At 49.7% G+C, this 24,896-nt stretch overlaps 2 protein-coding genes across 6 annotated transcripts in view; both read right to left on the bottom strand.

Annotated features, from left to right (window-relative positions):
• SPATA22 (spermatogenesis associated 22) overlaps positions 1 to 2,740 on the bottom strand; it is a 40,832-nt gene extending 38,092 nt beyond the window's left edge. The window contains exon 1 of the mRNA XM_036887518.2: positions 2,611 to 2,740. The gene's annotated coding sequence lies outside the window, so the exon portion shown is untranslated. The remainder of the gene's footprint in view (positions 1 to 2,610) is intronic.
• TRPV3 (transient receptor potential cation channel subfamily V member 3) overlaps positions 562 to 24,896 on the bottom strand; it is a 33,929-nt gene continuing 9,594 nt past the window's right edge. For 2 of the 5 annotated variants that reach the window (XM_036887470.2, XM_057501038.1), the window contains 14 exons: positions 24,651 to 24,805; positions 23,698 to 23,874; positions 19,155 to 19,295; positions 17,120 to 17,400; positions 14,773 to 14,949; positions 13,705 to 13,863; positions 12,895 to 12,996; positions 11,708 to 11,781; positions 9,607 to 9,772; positions 8,050 to 8,116; positions 6,239 to 6,513; positions 5,112 to 5,224; positions 3,977 to 4,056; positions 562 to 3,702 (listed from right to left, as the gene is read on the bottom strand). In XM_036887470.2, coding sequence (XP_036743365.1) covers positions 3,605 to 3,702; positions 3,977 to 4,056; positions 5,112 to 5,224; positions 6,239 to 6,513; positions 8,050 to 8,116; positions 9,607 to 9,772; positions 11,708 to 11,781; positions 12,895 to 12,996; positions 13,705 to 13,863; positions 14,773 to 14,949; positions 17,120 to 17,400; positions 19,155 to 19,295; positions 23,698 to 23,874; positions 24,651 to 24,805 — 2,065 coding nt within the window. In that variant the 3' untranslated portion in view covers positions 562 to 3,604. Of the gene's footprint in view, positions 3,703 to 3,976; positions 4,057 to 5,111; positions 5,225 to 6,238; positions 6,514 to 8,049; positions 8,117 to 9,606; positions 9,773 to 11,707; positions 11,782 to 12,894; positions 12,997 to 13,704; positions 13,864 to 14,772; positions 14,950 to 17,119; positions 17,401 to 19,154; positions 19,296 to 23,697; positions 23,875 to 24,266; positions 24,595 to 24,650; positions 24,806 to 24,896 lie in introns of those variants that run through there. The other 3 variants (XM_036887473.2, XM_036887491.2, XM_036887498.2) reach the window with 3 other exon arrangements.

The following is a 24,896-nucleotide window of genomic DNA, read 5'->3' as shown; positions in this document are numbered from 1 at the left end:
GTGGTAGACAGGAGATTTATAACTTTGTCTGCAGGTGGAGCCATGGTTTTATAGCCATGCAAAATGAGTTGAGAGCCAGCCGGGCTTAATGGATAGAGCCCTTGCTCAGGGGTCAAATGGCCTGAACCACTAACATTTACTGTCAGTGATTTCTTGAAATGGTGCTTCAACTCCTTGATTCCCCTTTGGCTCAAACTACTTCCAGAGCAGTCGGATGGTTCAACTGGGGTACTGGACATGAGTGCACTGTGAGATGTATACACTGTACAAACATGGCATGTGTCAGCATGCTGGCTCTGTCCTAAGCCAGGACCAAGAATAATATCAGTTCCAAAAAGCAGGCTTCCCTTTGCCCACTCATGATAAGTAGCACTAGGATTTCTAGTCAGGCTTCATACTGGCATGCCCAAGACAAGGATAAAACAATTATAACAAGCAAAATAAATATTTATTAGATTTCATAAAAGTATTTCTTCAATAGCACTAAAATGTTCTTATCCTACTTAAGACTTCTTTCTTGAACAGAGAGTTTCACACACACACACACACAACACTAAGAACAAGTATGTAAATTAGAATTTATAAGGATCAGGCACATTCAATGAGAACAAGGTGACGATTCTGTGTTTGGGAACAAGATCACAGTAAAAACATGGAAATCAAGTATAGCTTATAGGCCAGGATGATGGTCCGTCTGCCTAGGCCCTGCCCAGAGCAAAAGGACACAGGGCACCAGGCCTTGAGGAAGGAGAAGAACATTCATAATACTGGCCATCTTGAGCAGGAGCCTTCTAAGAGATTAATTACTTCACAGTACAGCCTCGCACACCTTCTCCCATATCCCAAGGAGGAAGGTAAACACCATTTTTTTCCAGGTACATCAGGTAATGTCTAGAATTATAGATTATTCCTGAGGCAGAGTTCAACGAAAGGAAAATTTCCAGCCAGAACTGTTGTCTGAGCATGGGAGATTCCATCCTTGGAAAATACATTCCCCTTAAATTACTGAATTTAAACTACTGAAATGTAAATCATGGAGTTTTAAGATGTCCTGATACACCCATGGATTCAGTGAGGGGTGGGGTGGGGTACACGCGTGTGTGTGATTTTGCACACACCTGTGTGCACATTTAAGTTTTCAACCTGTTACAGGGAGCATGTAGATATGCCAGCCACAAAGGCTGACTCGAATTTACTGAATAACAGTGCTTTAAAAAAATGCAGGGGGAATATGTGTGGTCCAGGAATCAAACACTCCAGCTTCAGCAGCTCTGCTGTGACTCCCCACATGACCTGAAACAAGTTCACTCTCTTTTCTGAGCCTTAGTCCCCAGGTGTAAAATAAGGGAACTGGTCCTTTTAAACCAAGGCTCTTTGACTCACTGCTTCCCTTTGCCTTGGTAAACCTGCCATGGCTGAAAGCCTTGTGGGGATCAACATCCAATACAAAAAATGGGTCCTGCCAACAAATTCCATCCAGACCCACAAACAGCAGCTCTCCAAACATGCAAAAGGACAAAGATCTCATTATTGATTTCTATTTGCCTAACTTCCCATTTATTGTTCAAGTGGGAAATGGAGAGTCACGGCTTTATCCATTCATATCTGAGTCTAAACAATTCTGGAATCCCCTGCTCCATGGTGTAGACCATGGTGCTATGGATCCAAATAGCTGCCCTTCAAACCAAGACATCTGTTCTAGATAAATACAAGCCGGTAACTCCAGACACAGGACACTGATCTCCAAGCTAAAAGTACCTGAAAGCTCATTTGATTGTGACATTTAACAACATCCCTAATAAGTGCTCACCAGCTTCTGTTTAAACATCTCTCATATCTGGAACACTTGCTGGACTGAATTGAACCAGAATCCTTCTCTCTGAAATTTCCGACCTTTAGGACTAGTTCTGCCCGTCTGGAACACATTTTGTTTTCCTGCCTCCAAGACAATCTCCCCTAAAGCTTCTCCTCCAGAGCACATGCCTAGTGCCTGCCACCCCTGCTCACGTCTGAGCTTGGTCTGACACTAGCCCAGAGCACTGGTTGGATCCATGAGTCAGCTGGAGGGCAAAGGGCTGCTGCAGACAGTGCAGCTCTCAGATCGCATATTCAGCCCACCCGGCCTCTCCCTGAACTGGCCCATCCGGGGCATGAGGGCCAAGTGTCTACCCACCCAGGTAAACTGGTACACAGAGCAACTTAGGGCAGAAAAACAGGCCAGAAGTGGACTGCTTGGCCTGCCCACCTCCGCTGGCCTCCAGTCAGACTTAACTAGCTAATTGCCAAGTTGTCTAAAGGTCAAATTTATTTTTGCGCCACTTCAAATTAAAACCCATGGCTAATATAATTCCACCTCAGAAATTCCCACATGAATCCTGTCATCAGAGAACCAAGGCAGAGTAGAGTTTTCTGGTTATTTTGGCTCCAATAAGCCAGAACACTTCTCCCATCTCTCCTTCACCTCTGCCCCCATTCTGACTCTGTAACTTCAGGTTGGAAATAAGCAGAAAATGAGGATATAAAAATAAGCCCCATATCTTGGCTAACGCTCCTTTCTCATATGTCCTCTCCTCAGCCTCAAAATTCACAGTTAACAAAAATATTTAATACCAGAGCAGTCCAGGTATCTTGTGAAAGTCCTCCCCCGAGGAATACTGAGGTGGAACAGTGACCTCTGAGATTCCAGATGATATAAAGAGAGCAGCGGCTGTTTCTGCCTCAGATGCAGCCACGATCCCAGCGTGCAGGCTCGCACGACTGCAGAGCCAGGGCTCTTTCACCCAGATCACTGGCGGGGCTCATGTGGGCTTTTGTGTGTGTGAAGAAAAGCTTTTTGTCCTCGCTCTGGCCACCCTGAGGCCAAGTATATAATACTTACATCCAGCCCCCAACTCCAAAAATCTAGTTCTCAGCCTTTAAAATCACCTACTTCCTCTGAAGTAACTTTCATTCAGAACTGAAATGTCTTTTCTCTATTGAAAATAAAAACCTGTCTTAATTATGCTACTAAAAACGTCTCTCAGTTGGAGACAGTTTGAGCCTTGGGATGCCAAGGCGCCCTTTCCAAAGGTAGTTCCCTGTTCCCGAAGGGCCCTCCTCCCCCAGGATATCCAAGTGAGCTCAGTCCCCTGTATGTTCTGCGATGGGGTCAAGAGTCCCTTTTAAACTCAGGAGACTACCTCACAGTAAGGGAGATGGTGGCATGTGTGGGCTGGGCCCAGGGACTGTCATGGAGATGATGGCAGGAAGAAAGCTCTGCTCTTCAGGCCCAGGCCCCTTCCTGCCTCTGTTCTCTCCTAGGCCAAGCCAGCCTGCAATGGGTGAGCCCAGGGACTTCACCCTGGACTGCAGGGACTGCCTGGCTCAGGACTGCTGGCCACAGGTTTATACAAACTCTTTGCCAAGTAACAAAATCCAGGGTGTTTCCCACCCAGACAAACTAACAGCTGCTGCTCAGTTCAGCCTCTTGCCCAGCAAGGGTGCTTCCTGCTTCTAGGCAGGCAGAGCCAGCCTCCCAGCACTCTGCAGAGCCCTCAGCACAGAGTCCAGGACCCAGCCTGCAGCATCAGACGGCCCACGCTCACACCAGCTCTAGATTCTGCTTCTACACCGAAGTTTCTGGAAACTCATCCATTTCATCAAATGCATTGAGTGTGGTTTTGCTGTTGCTCCTAGAAGAATCTTGGATTTTGTTGAAATCTGCTGTTAAAAAAAAATACACAATTTGATAAATAGAGCATTCTGTGAGGTATGTTTCCAAGTCTCCATGTACCACCTGATTTTTTTTTTACCACTTGATTTTTAGAAGTTATTCCAGCTAGGGTTATAAAATGTCAGAGCTGGAAGGGACACGAGAACCAATTTAATTCAACCCTCCCATTTTGCAGATGGGGTAAATGAGGGCCCTCAGGCTCCATTTGCTCAAGATCCTGTGGTCAGACAAAAGTTGTGGTCACACTTCCCGACAGCAGCGTACCTGTCCGCCTCACAGGCCCGGGGTCCTCGTTGAGGAAGGAGACATGTGTTTTCCATTCAGTCCACTTCACCTCGTTGATCCTGTAAACATAATAATCATTCGCACTGCTTTGCAACTGCACCTCATTTAATACAAACAAACAGCACATGTTTGGGATGTCCTAGGGCCCCCCTCTGCCCACTCCAAGGATTGGGAACACTGCAATCCTGCCCCATGTGGTCACAGTCAACATTGTTAGCTCTAAACCTGCCCAAGCCCCCCATTTCCCAGGCCTCAAGGGATCAGTCTCCTCCAAGCATGTGGGGCCCAGAAACTCAGAGAGGTGGCAGGCGACATCACAAAAAGCAGCCTTGCCTGACTGGTAAAAAGCAGTCCCTGGGGAAGGAGGGGAGGACAGGGGAGGAGATGTAAGGATGCCAGGGTTACACCTGCAGAAGTTTAACTAGGGTGAAGGTTTCACTAAGAGAAACTGGATAATGAACTCCAATAGGAGTGACAGTGTCTCAGGTTCTGGATGGCCCCTGGAGATGATGGATTCAAGTTCACATTCAGAGACCATCTCTGGCATGAGGAAAGTAGTAATGAGTCCAAAGCAATGGTTTCTGGGGGTGGGGATTTCAGTAAGAGAAGTAGGTTAAGGTAATGTTATCCACAAAGAAGGTGGGCTGCAGGGTCAGGCAGATAGATGGAGGTAGGGAGGCACAGACTCACCAGAAAGTTGGACATGCCACCTGTACAGACTTTTCAAAACTCAAAAAACTTGATATCTGTCAAAAGCAGCTGTCTCACTTCCCATTTGCCAGCGACAAAAGGTGGCCTGGATTCCCTGGCATCACATGAACCCACATAGGATAGAAGGATCAAGAATTGGCTGGCAAATCTCTTCTAAACCAGACAATGGACAGGGAGAGGCCCTGGGGGCACATCCAAACAGGCAGAGAAGGCACGACTCGGGCAAGTCTCCTGTGCTCTCCCTTCTGAGGCTCGGGAGCCTCGTCCCAGGCCAGCAACCCCGGACGAGCCCACGGCTGCGGTTCGACAAGCAAGGGGCAGCACCGCTTTGTTAGTATTCACCAAGCCGTCTCTCTGCACCCACCCAAAGACCACCACGAAAGCGCCCCTCTCCCGCTGTTACCGCAAACACAGTCGGAAATCTTCCTCTGCTACTTTACACAGCTCTCCCATCTGGAATCTGCTCCTCAGCCATTCTGGTAACATTTTCTCAAACTCCAGGATGGTCCTGGCTCTCTGGGGACATAAAGAAGCCTAAGCACCTCACTGAGGAGCCAGCCCCCACCCCCCTACACACACACACACACACACACACAAGTACATGCACACACACGCCACCAAATGGCACTCCACCCCCACTGGTTGCTTAAACATAGATCCTCAGGGTTCAGCTAATCTACAGAATTCAGAAGTGAAAAACCAGTAAGTTTGGGAAAGGTGTTCAAATTGCTTTAAACATGACATAAACAAGTTTTGTAGAGGTCCAGGAGCCTCCTAACTGAAAATGTCCAGATTCTGGGTTCCCACAATGAAGGGAGGTTCAGACATCATGTAGGCCCACCCCCAACCCACACATGGAATCTCTTCATCAGTTTGTCTGGCAATAGTATGTCCAATCTCTCCTGGCCAGTTAAGAAAGCCCTAATAACTACAGACTTCCGTGAGTTAAAGTAAAGCTTTTCTCCCTGTTGTTGCCCCATATACCTCAGTGATGCCTCCTGGAGCCGCAGAAGGCAGCTGCCTGCCTCTTTCACAAGGAGCTCTGCAGGTCTGTGCAGGGAGTCTCACCTGAGTTCCCACACCATGTCTTACGAGGCAGTTTCCAGTCCTCTCCCAAGCCTGATCACTCTGGACCATTCTGTGAGTTAGTGTCTCAGCATGTAAGGCCCACAGGGTGTAGGAGTGTTTTGGCCAGGATGAAGGAGAACAAAATCGTCAGCTCCTACATCCTAGACTTATCTTAATACAGTCAAAGGTCACACTTCAATATCCACATATCACACTATTAACTCTGAGCAGAGCACACCCACAAGCCTGAGTTCCTCTCACATGTGCTGTTGTCTAGCCACACTCCCTAAAACCTACACTCAAAGGACCTAGACTAAGGCTTCCTCAAACCTGGCCAACCGCAGAAAGCTTATGCAGATTCCCAGGCCCCATCCCAGCCCCACCTGTGCAGGTGGTTGGCAATAGCGTGTGTGGAACTGAGTTCTCAGGAAGGCATCCAACCGGGGTCTCTGTCAGGCTCACCTGCAGGCGCCAGATGTGCTCACTCTCCTTGGAGACATTCTCCACAGTCTCTCCCATCAGGGCGATGAGCATGTTGAGGAGGAGGACAAAGGTGAGGATGACATAGGTGATGAGCAGGAAGAGAAACAGGATGGGATACTTGGAGTTCTGCTGGATGTTCAGGTCACCCAGGCCGATGGTGAGCTTGAAGAGCTCCAGCACCGCATCACTGAAGCTGCCGTAGGAGCTGCAGCCCTTACTGTCCTTGGAACACTTCTCGATCAGCGAGGCCAGGGCTGGGAGGACATGACAGGGCGCTCTCCTCAGTCTCTCTGCCTGGGAAATCGCCTACAGGCTCATACACACCTGCACGCATGCACACACCCACACACGCCCTGCAGGCCTGCTGCTCCTTCTCTCTGGCCATATAAATTCCATCTCCAGTTGCAGCTCCTCCAAAAGCCTCATCGACCTGGTGCTTGGCCTCGACCTCCTGTAGAAAGCCCTTCCCGCCCATGTCTAACAAAGCCTATACTCTTCTCTCCCTCCTCTACCCCACCACTCAGCCTTTGATCACTCAGAGCCTTGCGGAGTTGCTAATTGGAATCTATGTGTGTCCCTGGCTACCCACTCAGGCTCTCTTGGTTTGAGTTTACTTTCTGTAGCCTGGGTGACCTCCCCCCCAAGACTGTGAGGTCCTGAATCTCCTCCTCATTCTCTGCAGTGAGATCCCCTCGCCAAGGCCTGGGACTCTTTCTTTCCTTTCCAACACACTACAGTAGTGGCTTGGTACTGAATGAAGGAAGGAACGGATGACCAAATTAATTAGCGACTAAGTGGATGGATGAATATACAAGCAAGTGAAGGAGGAAATAAATGAGCAAATTGTGGCCCAGCAAAGGTACCAGACAGATGGGAACAGCTGCCTAACTTCAAATGCCAGTGATCACTTGGGGGGTGGGGGAACTGACATGGGAAGATAACAGCATATCTCTCTATGCAGAGGTTAGAAATAAGCTCAGGTTGTTCTGTCCCCTCTGCTGTAAATGGGAAGATTTAAGAAGGAACTGCCCTTAAGAGCAAAAAATGTATCTCCATGGTTGCAATTTGGGGAAAATAATAAAAATATATCAGAATGGATCACAAATACTTCTAATTATAGAAGCTAATAAATATAAGTGTGATGTTATTAAACAGGAAGGAAATTACATGCCACTCTTTTAAGAGCGAGAACAATATTTAACTATGTTGCTAGCAGCAAGATACAATAAGAAAATTTTCTCCAATTCTAATTTGTGTAATAAAGAATTTGACTGGCTTTTGTCCCTCAGAAAAAAAGAAGGACATTCTCCATCCCTGGTCCCCAGCAGACCAGAGGCTCTCACAGATAAGTCTGAAGAGTAACATGATGTGGATGGCCAGAAGAGGTTGCCTTACTCCTTGTTTTTAAAGACCGTCAATCACATTTCTGGAAATTTAAGTTTCCCCATCTGTAAAATGTGGCTGAAAACACCTGCCAAGCCCATCTGAGGTTGTGAGGACCTTCAAGATGACGGATGAGAAAGTGGGAAGCTATCCCACAATGTGGATGGATAAGAGGGGCAGCTGTGGTTCTAAGCGTCAGTTACCTTGTGATCAAGGATGATGACTCTCCCCCCTGACTGAGATGCTGAGAAAAGTAAAAAGATAATGCTTGGAAAATGCTAAGCGTGGCAAGTGTTCCATTGGTAGGTGATGCCATTGTTGCTGAGGCTGCTACGTGCTTTGTCCTTTTGACATCTGTATAAAGCACTTTACCAGGTGGAAACTACTATTATTTCTAGATCAATTACCTACTCCAAATCCAAGTAAGAACAGGATATACACAAACAAGAACTTCAGAACATCATGCAAAATGACCTACAGAGAAAGAAACACAATTCAGGGGTCAGGTTTGAGGACACAGTCACTGAACGCTTATCTCCTTACTGCTTCCCGCCCTTGCCCAGCCCCCACCCTAACCAAGCCTTCTCTCAGGCCGTGCCCTGCTCCCGTGTCCCCCCACCCCCCCACACCCCAAATCTGATGCCCCAAAGCTCGTATCTGGGCCATCCCACTAAGAAGCCTCATCTTCAGCTGTCGCTCCCCTCCCTCCTCCCTCCAGACACTCAGCCTGCCTCTGTCCCTGCTGATTCGCCCTGTACATGAGCACCTTTCTTCACAGTCTCATGTCTGGAATGCTCACACTTCCTGGGGTGCCAGAGCCCAGCTCACAAGAGCAGACTGTTACATTTTCTTGAATTTTGTGAGCTGGTTGTTAAGCACAGCCATTATTAAAAATTCAATCATATAAACATAATTAAACTACATTAAAAACAAAGATAATAAATATTCAAAGCTCATCACTTCTTAGTTATTTTACAGTTCTCTATGCTCTTAAGGTTATTTGTATCTGTTGTAGTCATACTATGGAAATACTACATAATGGTGTGTGACTGTGCATCTCTTTCCAGCTGTGTTCAGTGACATACTGGTAGCTAGAAATCAGCCTTGATGGGAGAGTTGACACCATGGAAATTGGTAAGTGTTATAAATCACAAACTGATTCATTGTTTCACTGTCTAGATCTAGACTTAGGACAGCAATGGAGAAAAATGTTAAGGCAGATCAAACTTAAAAACATGTCTTATCTATAGCTGTTACATTGTGAATAGTGTAATATTATTAATGAGATGGTCTTCTAGTATTTGAAAACTATTATCCAGTTCAGCAAATAAGTGGCTCATATCACTGACAAGCAAGTCAAGTTCTAACATGAGTCTTCATTGCATCGGTTTCATCTTATTCCTTAGAGTAAAGAAAAATATCAGCCAGGGTTGGGACAACATTTTACCAATTGCAACCACAGGTTGGTAACAGATGCAAGAGTTCAACAGTCAACAAATTATCCTGCCAGACTTAACTAGCTAAGTGGAATTTATAGTAAAGAGCACTGAATATTATATTATTATGTGTAAATTGTATATTTATCCTTCATATGTTTAAAATTTATAACAAACATATCTGTATAAATATACATATGTATAAATATATATGTATGTGTGTATGTGTATAATTTTCCCAGAGAGATGGTTTGCTAAATATGTACAAGCACACCACTGCCTGGAGCGAGAATGTTCCTTCATGATGTGTATTCTTTCCCAGTGCCCAAGAAGCTGGGCATTTTAAGGTCTGGACACTTAAAATTTGATCAAAGGCAAAGGGAGACAGTGGTATTTGGGAGAAAGAGCAGTGACCTCTCCCTTGGGCAAGCCCATTTTGCTCTCCAGACCTCAGTTTCCTCATCTGAAAAATGGACATTCCCTGAGGGGCTGCTGCATGTCCCTGAGGCTCGGCAGCCCCCAACACACCTTCTGGATCATGACGCTGTACATGCCCATGGACTGGAATCCCCGCGTGTAGTAGAGCATGTTCGCCCAGCCCAGGGCCATGGCCAGCACAAGGCAGGCGAGGTACTCTTTGTAGGCAAACAAGTACAAGAAGACAGACAGTATCACAAGCACAGCCTGGACAAAACTGTTCAGGAGACACAGGAGACAAGGGCCTTACTTACTTCTCAGTAGCAGGGTAGAAACTCAAGCCCCCATCCTCCCTCACACCCCTGAACTGCCACCCTGGTGGTGGCTACTGACCATTCGTGCCGGGCTGCCCCAGACCCACCCAGACTACATCTCAAACCCAGCTTGGCAGACCGCACTGCCAGATGCGAGCCGGGCCAGCAGTGGGCTGGTTGCGGCCGACAGGGACTTTGTAAAAATACAGATCCCCGGGACCCGGGGATATTCCAGTCTGGAAGTCCTGGGGTGCAGCCCAGAGGCTATGTATTTTTTAAATCACCCACAAAGACTAGGGGACCACTGAGGTACACTGAGGGTGCGGTGAGTGCATTTTTAACCATAACGACAAAAGCTGACAGCATGTATATTTAAGAGCCAATCAAAACAAAAGTCCCCCATAACCTACTTTTAAAAATCTCTTTAGAAACTATGATATATGCTAAATGATAGGTTAAATGGAGTTTGATTGCACAACCATATGAACATACTTAGTCCTCCTGAACTATACACTTAAAAATAGTTAAGATGGTAACTTTTATGCTTTGTGTATTTTACCACAATTTAAAACATTTTAAGTGCAATAAATACCAAACATACATAATACCAAAATCTACTCCTAAACCATATATACACCATCAATTATGCAAATATCTGGGAAAGAAACCTTCTCTTGCTTATAACATCAGGTGGCCTCCACAATTATAAAACATCTAACTAGTTAATGTTAGGACACAGGTACCCCTGTCTGTCTTGTGCAAGTGAAAAGCAAATGTTTAGGGACTGATGCATTTGGGACTGACCTGAGGAAGCATATCTATGCCTTCCGCAACATTAACAAATCAAATAAGCAGCAGAAGAGCAGGACAGTACATTGGTGCTTGTCATCTGCACTAAAGTAGTGGCTGTGTAAATGGATTTGTCTCTGGGATCGCCATACTTCCACAACGACAGCTGCCCCCACCAAGGCCTACATCATGGGACGCCGCTGTACCTGGCCTATACGTTCACTGCAGTCCCTGGGTGTCCCACCTACCCACAGGGATGAAGAACTCCATTCACACCTCTGGAAGGCATGTACATACTTAATAAAGCACTGGGGTATTTGGAAACATCAGGCCAAGATTTGAGGTCCTATAGATCCAGCCTCCCAAATGCTCAGAAGAGGGACTTTGGTGAGGCCGACAGAACTATACAGCCAACACTCTTCAACCCAGGATGCAGAATCTCTTCCATTCACAGGAGAGCCACACTGAATCAGCCTCCGTTCGTACAGAGGTGGGGGTCATGTAAGCATCTGATGCCAGCTGCACATGACCTCATTCAGAGAGGTTGCTGAGCTGGTCTCCCTGGCAGGGCCCCATGGGAACTGAAGGTGACCCAGAGGCTGGGATGGTTTCAGCACCACGGAAACTCATCATGACTGGGGGTGACTCCCTGCCCTGCTCTGGACCTCAGTTTTCATCTTACAGGGCAGACTCAATTTCTCAAGGGTCTTTCAACCCTGATCTGCCAGGGCACAAGATGGCAACTTCTAGACCCTGTATGACTGGGAGGCACTGGCCCAACCATCCCTCCATAAAAAAGTGAACAGCCCTGCTAAGCCTCTCCCTGCCCTCTCCGTGCCACCTGCCGCCTGCAGCTCTGTGGCAGGATGAGTCCGCCGTCACTACAGCCAGGTGGTGGGCACTGTCCCAGGGTTTCCTGGTCCTCTCCATGGGCATCTATGTGCCTCTCAGACTAGAAGGGAGAGAGAAGGACCCGGCCATGTGACTACAGCAAGATGACTGGGACATGGCGACATGGTAGGGTGGCCATTCCAGAGGGACAGAGCAGCCACCGTATAAGACTTGAGCCCTGCCTGGGAGGTGGTGACCAAGGGGACAGACCTACTTACAAGACGAAGTGAAACCAGGCATCTGAGAGGATGGACTGCAGATCTGAGGGTCTCAGCAGGAAGATCGCAATGCCCTGAGGCCAAAGAGGAAAGAAAAGCTGTACCCTCTCCACGCCTCTCCCTGGAGGACCTGAGCAAAGTGCTGTTCCCCCAGAACTGAGACTCAGTGAGACTCAGGGTGACGGTGCAGTCAGAGCTCAAGGGAGGGTTACGGAAGGGACCTGAGCCTCGCGGGAAGAGACAGCCCCAGGGTAAGAGGGGATGCTCCCCAAATTCTCTCATTGTTCTCCCTCTCACCCCCATCCTCTCCCCAGAACCTGCCAGGCAGCATAGCCACCTGCTCCCTGCCATTCCCCAGACAGCCTAGTCTCCAGCCTCTGAGCCTTTGTTCATGCTGTTCCCTATGCCTGCCCTGTAATGTCCTTCTCCCCAGTGTCCTTATGCCCAATCCTACCCTCCCAGAGTAAGTGCATCTCTGCCTTCAAGACTTCCCTCCTTCCCCTGCCCCCAGATAAAAGCCATCTCTCTCCCCCTGAGTGTTGGTCTGAACCCAACATGGGGCCCTGTTCATGGTCTCTTAAAGTCTAGGTGTTTATGTTCATCTGAAATTCCCTACCAGACTGTGAGCTCAAACATGACAAACTCCCTTCCTCCCTGTCACCTCCCCTAGGGTCCTATATATACAAGGTGTTCAGAATATACCAGTTGATTCATTGGTTGGGTGGATGTGACGGATGGATGGATGGATGATGGATGGATGGATGGATGGATGGAGCAATCAACTGATAAACAGATGGAAAGAAGGAAGGTGGGTGAAGGGTGGAAGGACAGCAGGTAAGGATGAGTGGGTATTTAATGAGTGAATGAGTGGCTGGCTGATGATAGAAGGCAGGTAATTGAATGGATAGAGGGGAGAAAATGATGGAAGGATAGATAAGTGGCTGATAAATGGACAGACGGATGGGGGATGGATAGATTAAGTAGATAGGATAGGCCTGCTTTTTTCTTATTCTTTTCTTATTCTTATTTCTTTCTTTATTCCCATTCTGTAACAAAGAAATCTAAAGTGTACAAATGAAATGGCTTCCCAAAGCTTCCCTGTTGTAATGGCAGAACATGGCTGATTAAAGCCTGCTGTCACCTGCCTGTCTTGCAGGCCAGTCTGGAAGGATTAGTGGTCCACTCACCTCTTTCACAGAAATGCACATGGCCCAGATGAGCACAAACATCCTTCCTAAGAGCTGCAGCCACCCCATCTTGTGTGTCAGGGCCAAGGGGTGTGGGAGAGCCTGGAAAGAAGGGAAATGGGTAGAGGATGGGAGCGAGGAGGGCAGGAGTGGGGCCAGCCCTGAAGGGACCACGCACACACATGTGCTGAACCCTGAAGCTGTCCCAGAGGCCAGCACGAAGCCTGGTCTTCTGAGATCAGGCTGAGAAGCCCGAAATCTGCACCGGGCGACCAAAGGAACAGCAGCCCCGCCCCTGCCCTCCCCACCCACACTGGAGACCCGGAACTCCACAGCGAGGAATGTGCCCCAACCCATGGCCACGACCCTCACACCTGGTGGCGTTTGTCTGCACCCAAACCCGTCTGCATCTAGACACTCACAGGGCTTTGTGACAACTAAGTAAAGCTGAAACTCTGTGCCTGTGTAATGGATGGGAAATTGAGGTCCAGAGTGGTGGGAAAACTTGTCCAAGTGACCTCCTCCTCTTCCCATTTCCTGTGGTCTTCACGGCAGAAACACCCAACCAGCTCTAGATTTAGACAGAGCCTGGGCAGGGCCTGGGTCTCCTAATCCTCCAGCTCTCCCCCTAACATGGGTCAGCCTGGGGCTGAGCACAGCGGGCTTAGCTAAACAGTGGAGACATACTCAGTTCCCTGGACACCGTGAAGGACGACAGCTGGGGAGCCCCTGGTTTTCCATTTGCACATGGGACTGCTCCAACCTCCTGCAGCCCTGACCACCCCAAACCCACCTCAAGGGGCCCCATACCTCCTCCTCCCGTGGGCGGTAGTAAGAGATGACAGTCAAGGTGATGTTGTAGAAGAAATAAAAGCAGAAGGACAGGAAAAACATGTACTTGGCAAACTTCTTCCACTTCATATGCAGCAGCGTGTGCAGGGGCTCAAGAGTCAGCATCTCGTGCCGGTTCTGGGGGTAGAATAGCACCCGTCAGCACGGAGGTGGGGGCAGGGTCAGTCACTGGTCCAGTGGGCTGGTTTGACTGAAGGCTGGGAGGGTAATTTCTGGCTCCCAAGGCTCCATCCCAGTGCACCCAGACAGCAGCCGACACTACAGGGGCTGGGCTTCCAGCAGGAGGGTCTCATGCTCAGTGGGGAGCAAGGGCTAGAAGGGGACACGGATGACTGGACTTCACTGTGTGACCTTAGGAAAATCTCTGACCCTCTCTGTGCCTCATTCTCCTCATTATAAAACCAATTACGAATCAAAATGCCCTACTAAGCAGGCTGCCGTGAGGGTCCAGGGAGCCCCAGAAAAGGCAGGCTCTGGGAAGCATGACACTTGGTAAAATGCGAAGGATGAAGAGCAAATCTGTTGCCTCACTTTCCGCACAAGAACCAAAAATCTCTCCTTGGTGATCCACTCTCTTCCCTACCAACTTCACTGACCTGCCCCTGTTGTCTCCTCTAGGAAGGCCTCCCTGATTGCTCTCACTGTGGTCTCCCTGGCCCTTATTTGGGGCCAGGTTTGGGGAGGAAGGGATTCTAAGCCTGACCTTATGGAACCAGTAGGGAGTGAGGGAGAAACAAGATGGAGAAGATCAACGCCAACCATCCCCACCCTCACCCTGCCCAGGACTCTGGGGCCAGGAGACTCCCATTATGAGGGTTTACAATCCAAGTTCAGCTGGGAACAGGTAAAACCCAGTCCCTGCCCTAAGCCTGCCCTTTCTGCGCCAACTCTGTCCACTGAGGCAAAGGAGTGGGGGACTGCAGCAAGTCCAGTGAGTGGCATGAGGTCCTTTCAGCACCCCCTGGGCGCCTGGCCTAAGGCTCTGGCCCAGTCACTGCCCTTCCCTAGCCCGCCTGGGAGACCCACATCGAGGTTGGTGTTGTAGACAATGATTTCCAGCACCGAGTTGTCTGTCGTGGTGTCCACATTGGTGAGGTCGTAGAGTGAGGACGACACAGGCCCATATGCCCAGTCAGTGAACTTCCGGGACAGGCTCCGGAGTGGCTTCTCCTTAATCTCCCGACTGAGGATGTACTTCAAGATCTGGGGTCAGGAAAAGTAACAGCTGTCACTGAGAGAGCAGGGCTTGGGGTCCAAGGGCCGGGAGGGTACTCCCACCAAGGATGGATCGAGGCACACCCCGCACCGGGCCCCGGCTTTATCTGTGGGATGGCATGAGATGGGTGTTCTGCCATCTCCCTGGGGACTGTGAAACCAGAAAGAAAAGAGGGGAAGGCCCTTGGCACAATGAGGAAAGCTGCCCAGTCACTCACAAGTCCTTGCACCAGCTGCGGAGCCCATTCCATAAAGAATCTATGAACTGACAATTTTGAGAAATCATTCCTGTTTGGCCTTGATTTGAGAAGAAGCTAGAAGTTCTTCCAGCTTCTCATCTCACCCTCAGTCAAGGCCCTGCCAGTTGAGGCTGTCTGCTCTGGGCAGACAGTGGGTGAGGCAAGACACCAGCCTTATAGAGAGGCCTGTGGGACCCACTCTCCAGGTCAGCAACCCTCAAACTCTGCTACATGGTAGGGTCACTGGGGAACATTAAAAATCGCACCAACTAATTGAATCCAAATCTCTGGAGGTGGGATCTAGGCATCTGCATTTACAAAGTTTCCCAGTCAGTTCCAAAGTGCAGCCAAGATGGAAAGGCATTGCTCTCCACTCACTCCTTCCCCAAATCTGAGCCCTGAGTCACCCTAAGACAGGGGCAGGGCTTCCTGGGGCACCAACCCAAGGCCCAGGAGCAGGGTCCTGTCAGGGAGGACAGTGTCAGAGCCCTGATCTCACACAGCCCAGTGGAGATCCCACCTCTTCTGATATCTCCACAGCCCCGGCAGCAAGCTCCCAGGGGCAGGGAAGGTCTCCGCATCCTGGGCCCCAGCCTCCAAGGGCCCCAAGGACAGAGTCTGTATCTTAGGCATAGCTGCACCTCCATGCCCCGCACAGTGGCCGACTCAGGCACTGCCCGGAAAGGTTTTCCAGACAACACTTAATGAAGGAGAGAAGGAGCCAGGAAAGGTGTTGTCACCTCCCCAAGTCTGGCTCCAGGAGACACATGCCCCTCTAGAGATCCAGGGGCTCACAGAGCCATGCTCTGAGCTGGCAGCTCCATCCCTGGGCGCTCCCCGGATGGAGCACACGCCACAGCGGCACTCAAGGAAGAGGCCCCTGGAGGAAGCTTGCTGTGCAGCTGCAATCTGACTCTCCTCAAAGCCCCCAGCAAGTCATGTCCCTGGGGTGGTCAGGAGATGGGACACAGGCACACAATCCCTCCTCTGTCAAAGCTTTCTCCATCCCCTCCTCCCCTGACAAGAGAATGAAAAGGTCCTTTGTGGCCCCAGCCCTGACCCCGGGACAGAACCCAAGGCCCTCAGGGCACCAGCCTCCCCATCAGCTGCCCAGAGGCTGGCACAGCTGTCATTGCCCACAGAGATCCTCCTGGAGCCTCCCAGGACCCACAGTCCCCTCCAAGGGCTCGGTCACATGGAGGCTGAGGACCAGGCTTTACTGAGTTGTGACCCCAGCCCCAACCGGAGTCTTGATCGTGACCTCAGACCAAGCCATGACTCCAGTCACCAATGGAGATGTGAGCCTGCCCCACATCTGAGCACCCACCACGGCTCGGGTTGAAGCCTCATGTTCCCCAGCCCCGTGACACAGCACAAAGGGCCACAAACAGCCACGCTGTCTGCTGGGGATGTGGCTCAGAGTTTCAACCTGGTAGACAGACAGGGGTCTCTGCAGAGTCAGCAAACAGCAGGCCACTTGCTCTGAATCCAGAGCAGCCATTCTGGGACTCCTACCCTCCTCAGAGGCTGAAGGCCCCAAGGGTCAGACACTCAGCCTCTGCTTGGGTAATCCTCATGACCCTCAGGAGGTAATTCCTCCTCACAGGAATCCTCAGCCACAAAGCACAAGAGACACTGTGTCACCACAGCCTTAAAGCTTCCCTACTCTGGCCCCAGCAAGGTGGCCCCAGGACAGGAGACAGAAATACAATTAGGGACCGAAGTCTAGAGGGTGGGCCCACATTCTGCCTCTTGACGTCCCTGTGTGGTCCCAGGAACAAACCCATCTCAGGCCATAAGTGCACTTCTACATCTAAGACTGAGACCTTCCATGGACTAAGTTGTGATGTGTGGGGTCCCCAGAAGCACCCCCAGGGCTGCAGAGAGCCTACCTGCCCAGGCCTGCCCCCAGGCCTCACCTCGGCTTTGCCCATCTTGGCAGCCAGCTGCAGCGGCGTGAGGCCGTCGTTGTTGCGCATGGTCTCCAGCTCCCAGTTGCCACTCCTCCGCAGGATCATGTCATACATGCGCTTAACGAAGTCATTCTGCGTCTTGAAGTCTTCGGCCACGGTCACCAGCGCATGTAGGATGTTGTTTCCCCGTGAGTCCTGCGAGGTGATGTTCGTCTGCTCATTCTCCATCAGCAGCTGCACGATCTCAGGCTGGTTGGTGCATGCTGCCAGCGCCAGGGGTGTCTCACCTGGGGAGGGGGAGCACTGGGGCTCAGTTCTCTCCTCAACCACAGCAGTGTTCCCGAGCCCAAGGACTGTGAAGCCCATATCCTGAGCATCTCAGTAGTATTCACCTCTGAGGTTCCCTATCCCTCTCCCCATTTCCCCTTTGTTCAGGGGTAGCAGGGGTCAGAGACACAAGCTGGATCATTTCAATAGCCTAACTGATCTCTGGCTGCCGTCCTGGCTCTCCAACATTTATCCTCAGCACAACAACCAGACTGATCTTGTTAACACATTAGACTCACCTCACCCAAAATAAAAGCTCAAGTTCCAATGACAGCCTACAGGCTCTACATCTTTTGACATCATCTGCTCCTGTCCGCCTCACTCACTCCCCTCCAGCCACAATGGCCCTTCTGCTCCTCAAATACACCAGACAGTTTCCTACCTCAGGGCCTTTGCACAGGTTGTTCCCTCTGCCTGGAGTGCTGTTCCTCAGATATCCACATTGCTTACTCCCTCACCTCCTTTAAGTCTATCTCAAATGTCACCTTTTCAGTGAGTCACCCTAACTGCCCAGTTTAAAACTGAAATCCACCTCCTTCCTGTGCCAGAACTTGTGATTCCCCTTCCTCTGCTTTATTTTTTGTTTTTTCAATAATATTTGTCATTCCTAACATTTTACATAGCTTTATTTATTATGTATATTCTGGATGGACTCTCTCTCATCTAGCAGGCAGGGATTTTTGTTTTGTTCACTGATATATTTCAAACACCTAGTATGGTGTCTGGGGTATATATTATGTGATCAATAAATGTTTATTAGGAGATGTCAGGTGACTCACCCAAGGTCACACAGGGGATGGAACCAGGACTGGACAGCAGGTCTCCTGCTGTTTCCCCTCTAATCTCCCTCCTATTCCCTCTCTTCCTCCCCCCTGACAAATGTTTCCCAACACAGGCTCTAACCAGGTCTGATGCTGGGCAGTGGACTGGACATGATCGTGTCCTCAAGGCCACCCCGACCCATCTAGTCCTGCTGATTAAGAAACCACCCAGGAGAGAAAACAGGTCAGGGGCTGGAGTAAGACTGACTACTAAGTTGTATAGGGAAAGTTATTGGTGTTTGGGAACTGTCCTGAGTCACCCTGGTGGTGGCACGACCATCCACTGGTGGAGATGAACAAAAGTACCTTAAAATGGTGAATTTCACTGTATCTAAATTATACATTAGTTTTTTTTTTCACCAGTAATGTCCTAACCCCAGTTACTTTGGGACTCCCTAACACGAAAGGGAATTTTCATCCTCTTACTTTTGACTCCCCACTTGTAGTCCAGAAAGGCACTGGGCACAGGGAACAGAGGCCAGGGCAGGCAGCCAGGACACCTACACCAGCTCCTTACTACACTGGGGAAAGTCCCTGTCCTCCCAGAAGCTGGCTCCCCGCCGGTAAGATAGGCGCCCCCTCCCAGGTCTCATTCCCACAAGAGGGCTGCCCAGGTGGAGGCCTGCTGCCCTCTAGGACCCCAGGTGACACTCCCCAAGCGAGGCTCTCTCATCACCTCACCTGCACAGCCCCTCCCTCGTTGGCGGTCCAGTTCAGAGGCAACAGGCCCTGCCGCCTCCCTCGTCCCGACTCTGTCCAGGTGCTGAGCAGGCAGGGACTCTCCGTGGGGTTTCCCTCGCGGCCGCCCGCGCCTCTGGGGACCGCGCCCCATCCCTCCCTCTCTCCCCTCAGTCCCCCCTCCTCCCGGTCCCGGCCGGAGGGGCGGCACCCACCGAAGTAGAAGCCTTCGTGCTGGTACTTGGGGTTGAAGAAGAACCCCTTGGCGTGGGCGTTGACGTCGGCGCCGGCCGCGATGAGCACCGCAGTGATGTCGCCCTGCCGCCGCTCGATGGCGATGTTCAGCGCCGTCTGCCCTGCGGACAGGCGGGAATGGGCGGGGGGCGCTGAGTGTCCGGGACCCGGGGTGACACGCCCTCTGGCCTACACTGCCTCCACGGAGCCGTGGCGAAGGAACAGCTGCCTGTCTGGGCTGTGTCGTCCTGCGTTACTGGTTGCTTCTTTCCTTCTTACACGGAAACAAGGAGCATTTACTGGGCGCCTGCTCTGCGCTCTGGTGCCAGGCGCTGGGGACAAGGGTACACCAGATGCAGTTTGGATTCTTTTCCTCAAGAGGCTCACAGCCTCACTGAGAACTAAGTGCTAAGGTGCCCGGAGGTGTAAGGGCTGTGGTACCCAGAGCAGGGGCTCTTAAAGCAGCCTGATGGGGTCAGTGGGCTTCCTAGAAGAAGTGGCCTCTGTGCTGGGACAGCAGGTTTGGAGACTGGATGGGGCCGGCTCCAGGCCTCATAAATCAAGTTAACTGGCTAGAATTATCCTAAGGTCCATGGGAAGTCCCAAAACATTGAAGCAAGCAAGTGATGAGACCAGAGTTCTGGTTTTTGTATGTGTATTTTCACATCACTCTAGATAGAAAATTGGAAGATGCCTTAGAATGAGCCCAGATTTGTGAGGAAATGTTGATCCAGTGGAGAAAGAGTTGATGAGGCCCAAAGACCCTCAGGAGAAGTCCTTGGGCTGGTCTAGGTTTGGGGGAGGAACAGGGTCTCACCTGGGGGCTGGGGTAAGGGGCTCTGATGACTGAAGGACAGAACAAGAGAGAGGTAGCAGGAAGGGGGCAGAGGGACATAAACCCTGCTGGCTGAGCCTGCAGAACTTCCAGAAGGAGGAGACTGGAAGGCTGGGGGCTGTGGTGGCAGGAGGGGGGCTCTCAGAATCTCCCACCAGATACAGCATTTTCCAAGGAGCTATCACCATGCCATATACAAAAATAAAAGTCCTGGTGGACTAAAGAACTAAGCATTTTTTAAAACTGGAAAATTCATTTATAACTAACCTTTTGGTAAGGAAGAGCTTCTTAAGCAAGACCCAAAAAGCAAAACCCATAAGAAAAAACTGACATGTTTGCTTACACAAAAATTACAAATTAAAGATTTCTGCATTTCAAAAGACATCTTAAAGAAAGTTAAAAACAAGTGATAGGCTGGGGGAAATACTAGAGACATATAAGAGAGACAATATGTTTTTAAAAGTCTGTAATATATTAAAAGCCCCTGCAAATCAATAGAAAGACAAGCAACCTAAAAAAAAAAACAGAGAAAAGGTTATTAATAAGCACCTCACAGGGAAGAAAATACACATAGCCAATAAAGAAAGTGAAAGGTGTTTGGAATCAATGGTAATCAATAAAATGAAAATTAGAACTGAATGAGTGAACACTTTTCACACACCAGATTGGCAAAAAACAAAAAACAAAAAGATGGATAATTTCCAGTATTAGTGGAGGGTAGGGGAGTCAGGACTTTCGTACTTTGGGGTGGGGGGATGGGGTTGGGGGGAGTAAATTAGTATATTTTGGAGGCAAATTTGTCAATAGCCATATAAGTTTAACTGTGCCTGCCTTTGAAACCAGAAAAATCCAATTTGAAGTATTTTCCTAAAACATGTGCATGTGCACAGGTTCCTAGACAAGAATGTGAACAGTGATGTAGTCAAAGCAAAAAACTGGAAACTACTTAGATGTCTACCAGCTGGAGAATGGGGAAGTTAGCCACAGTACAGCCTTACTCAGACTAATCAAGTAAAAAGCAAGCAGACTCATAAAACCAAGTAAAAAGCACACTCAGAAAAAGTTTTGACACAAGGAGGTGTCCAGACATATGGTTAAGTTGTAGAGTAACACAGACAGTGCAATACTGTTCTATATTAAGTAAACAGATTCATGAATAAATAAAACTATCTATTTCTATGTGTATATATACACATATGTCAGAAGCCTAGGAAAGTCCTCAAAGGCTACATACCCTAATAATCATCTCTGGAGAGAAGATTGGGAAAGAGGCAAAGGGTTGTTTTATATTAACTTAATTAAAATATTCAAATGTTTTAATATGAAACTCTATTCATATATTATCTAATTAAAAATAGCCATGTGTTCACATGAGGCTTTGCATATGCCTCCATCATATTCTAAGAAAACTCATTCCCCACTGAGACAGTGGCACAAAATACTCTGGTCACAGGACACATGGCCTCAGGCATATGTGTTTATTCCTGACACTAGCTTTAGAATTGACAGTGTTCTTATAGGGAAAATGGAAGTTCCATGGCCAGGATCCTCACCTGATCCTAATCTACTCACCCGCTATGTATGTACAATGATGTAATACTTAGCTTGCCCTCCCATTGGCGATATGCCCTTACTGCCTCTGTTGTTATATAAAGAGCTCCACCTGGTGCTAAGCTCAGAGGAGAGCAGAGCCTGGAGTGGAGGCAGCACCTGAGGCAGAGGCAGAGACAGAGACGGACTTGCTACTTGCAGACTGCCCTGGAGGCAGACGGGATTCTAACACTTGACCTACCACAGTGAGAATAAAGCTTGGTATAAGCCCCTTTAAAAAAAAAAGTCATGTTGAAGCTTGATGATGGATCTATAGCGGTTCCGTACCCTAATATCTCAAATATATGGTTAAATTTTAAATAATAAAAGTTTTTTTAACTGAATAAATTGTTTTTTAAAAAGTCAGTCTCTAAAGGCCTCTGATAAAATGCTGAAAATAATAATATTTTAAAAGCTGTCTTTGGAGCCTCTTGGCAGCAGAGGGAGGAAATACTAGCCTCTGTCAGAAGGGGGAACTGAGGCTCAGAAAAGCAGGGTAACCTGCCCAAAGTGGGGAAATATGCTTCTCTGGTGGTCCTGGCACCCCTTAACCCCAGGTGGCAGGAAGTACCTAGAACACTAGGGTATCAGCAGATACCATGGGGAAAAAATGGGGGTGTTTGGTTTCTGGAAGACAGAATAAATGGCTCCTCCCACCATGCAGAGAGAGAGTGAGTGCCCACAGCTTCCAACAAGCTAACCAGCAAGTCAGATTCATGAAAGAAGGAACAGGGGGAGGCTGAGAAAGGGGAGAGGTAAAGATTTGCATCCAGAAGAACAAAGCTTTAAGAAAGACACTAATCTTCATTTTTTCTTCATTCCAGAAATATTTATTAAGGACCTCTTATGTGAGACCCAAAGGGCACCATGGAATCTACTACAGGCAAGATAGACTCCATCCCTGCCCTCAAGGAGAATGAATGTCTATAAGTCCCTGCAATGCTGACAAGAAAAAAGGAAGGTACAGAAAAGGGTGAAGAATCAAGGCAGGCAAGTTTGAGGCATTGGCCTAAACCTCTCTGGCTATAGGACTAATGTCAACTCAATAGTGATAAGCTGAGAACCTTGTACAGCTCATCCAGTTTCACTCTTTGCTCTGGCTACCAGGAAGCTCAATGTACAATTCAGCACACAGTTGTAACACTTGTCCACGTGTCTCTTCCAATCAATAGCCTTTAGTTTTCACAAGCCATGACTTTTTCCTGTATATAACAAAAACCCTTTTGAAAGTCTGCCAAGTTCAAATAAATTTGAAAAATAATAAAATGACTTTCTCCCATGAGAAAACTCAAGGGCCCAAGCTACACTATCACCTACAAAAAAACCCAGATGTTTAGTGCCCCTGGCATATCAGCAAAATGGCTTCCAGTAATTCCTGAGCACATCATGTTGCCCCACGCACATCAGAAGACCCTACTGAGATGTTTACTGACTCCAGAAACTCAAATGAGGACCTATCTCACTGATTGTTCACAACAGATTTCTGGACAGTTGTTTGCAGAAACACTATCCCAAATTTGGTCACCCTGTCCCCTCTGCAGTCCACCTAAGACAGATGCCACGGAAATGAGACCCAAATGGGGTAGCTGATAATAACAATGTGATTGTGGTACTAATAGTTGCCACGTGTTGGCCCTGCCCAGCTCTCTAACGTCTTCCCTGCCTTCTTTCCATTGCTCCCAATGGACCAAGTTCAAACCCATCTCCAGCTTTTGCCCTGGCCTCGCTCTGGATCCTTCTCACCATGCACACTTCAGATCAAAGGTCACCTCTCTGTCCACTTTAAAGTTGCTCATTCTCAGTCACTTTTGGCCACATTACCTCCTTTTATTTTCACAGCATTTCCCATCTAAAATAACCTCGTTTAGAGCAGTGGCCTTCATCTGTCTTGCTCACCACTGCACCCCAAAGTAATGCGTGGCATGCAATCAGCCCTCAAAATCATTTGCAGAATGAAGGAAGGAAGAGGGGAGTGCCTGCCGTGTTCCAGGCACCATATTTGTGCTTTGGGCTTTCAGAGAGCAGTGCCTCCACATGGCCCGGCCCCCACCACCCCCTCAGAAATCCCTGTTACACAGCCGCTCGGGCAGGCCGGGTACCTTCATAGGCCTCCTCAGTGTACTCGGCATTGATGAACCTGTCCAGGATGTCGTTCTCCTCGGCAAAGGTGAGCAGGATCCGCACGATCTCCTTGGTGCTGGGGGTGATGTTCAACAAGGCCTTCATCAGGCAGGTCTTCCCTGTGTCCGAGGCCGTCAGCTTGTGCATGAGGAAGTCTGCAGGCAGGATCATAGGATGGAGCTGCAGGACGGGCCCCGGCTGCACTTGGCCCTCCCAGCCCAGAGGAGAGGGGGCCAGGGTGTGAGGGCTGCAGCCCCGGACCTCAGGACGCTGCCCCGTGCCCTGGGCTGGCCTCCCTGAGCCCTTGCCTCCCCACTTTCCTCCCCCCGTCTCCAGGCACTCCTCCTCCAGCTCTTTTGCTGGCTCCTCTTTCTCCAAGGCCCCGTGAGGGCCTTATCTGAGGCCTTCTGTGCCCTCTCCCTGGTAGGGCGCAGTGTTACCCACGGCATGGCTTCCCGCTGTCCACCCAGTGCTGACAGCCTGAAACCTCCAGCCCACCTCCTCCTAGTAGCCCACGAATACTTAGAGCTCATCGCCTCCCCCTAACCTGCTACAGTTTGGGAGCCACTATCCACCAGGTCACCAATGGTGCCACCCTGGACTCCTCCCTCTCCTTCTCTCCCCATGTCCTTGAGTCCAGTCAGTGCCACCGCCTAAGAGCTGTGCCCCTGCCCCCAGCCCTGCAGCTGGACTCCCAGCTCAGCCTGAACAGCAGCCTTCTCCAGTTCTACCCCATGCTCTATGCAGTAGCCAGACCATGACCATCCGCTGCCTAAGCCCTTCCATGGCTCGCCATTGCCTTCAGAGTCAGGTTCAAAGTCCCTAGCCCGGCTCCTCCCACAGAGGGCCCCCAGGGTTGATGGGGGAAGGCTGAGAGCAGGAGCCCAGCCGGGCCGCCACCCTGCAGCCTCTGCCCAGGGCAGGCACTGACCAGGCACATCTAGGCCACGGCGCCGTTTGCAAAGCTCTTGCAGCTCCACCAGCCCCTGCAGCAGCTCCTCCACACAACCCTCCGACACAGCCGCGAAGATGCGCCTCTTCAGCCGCTTCCGTTGTCGCCTCTGCTCCTCCTTGGCCAGATTTGCACTGAGGCCAGAACAGGTTTCCAACTCACCACGCATGCAGCCCCACCCCGATGAGGTCCCCTCTCCCTAGCTGCTGTGCTCTGGGGCCTGTC

This window comes from Manis pentadactyla, chromosome 4, assembly GCF_030020395.1.
Source record: "Manis pentadactyla isolate mManPen7 chromosome 4, mManPen7.hap1, whole genome shotgun sequence".
NCBI lineage: Eukaryota > Metazoa > Chordata > Mammalia > Pholidota > Manidae > Manis > Manis pentadactyla.
The sequence above is the reverse complement of the archived record's forward strand: the minus strand, read 5'-3'. Positions and strand labels throughout refer to the sequence as shown.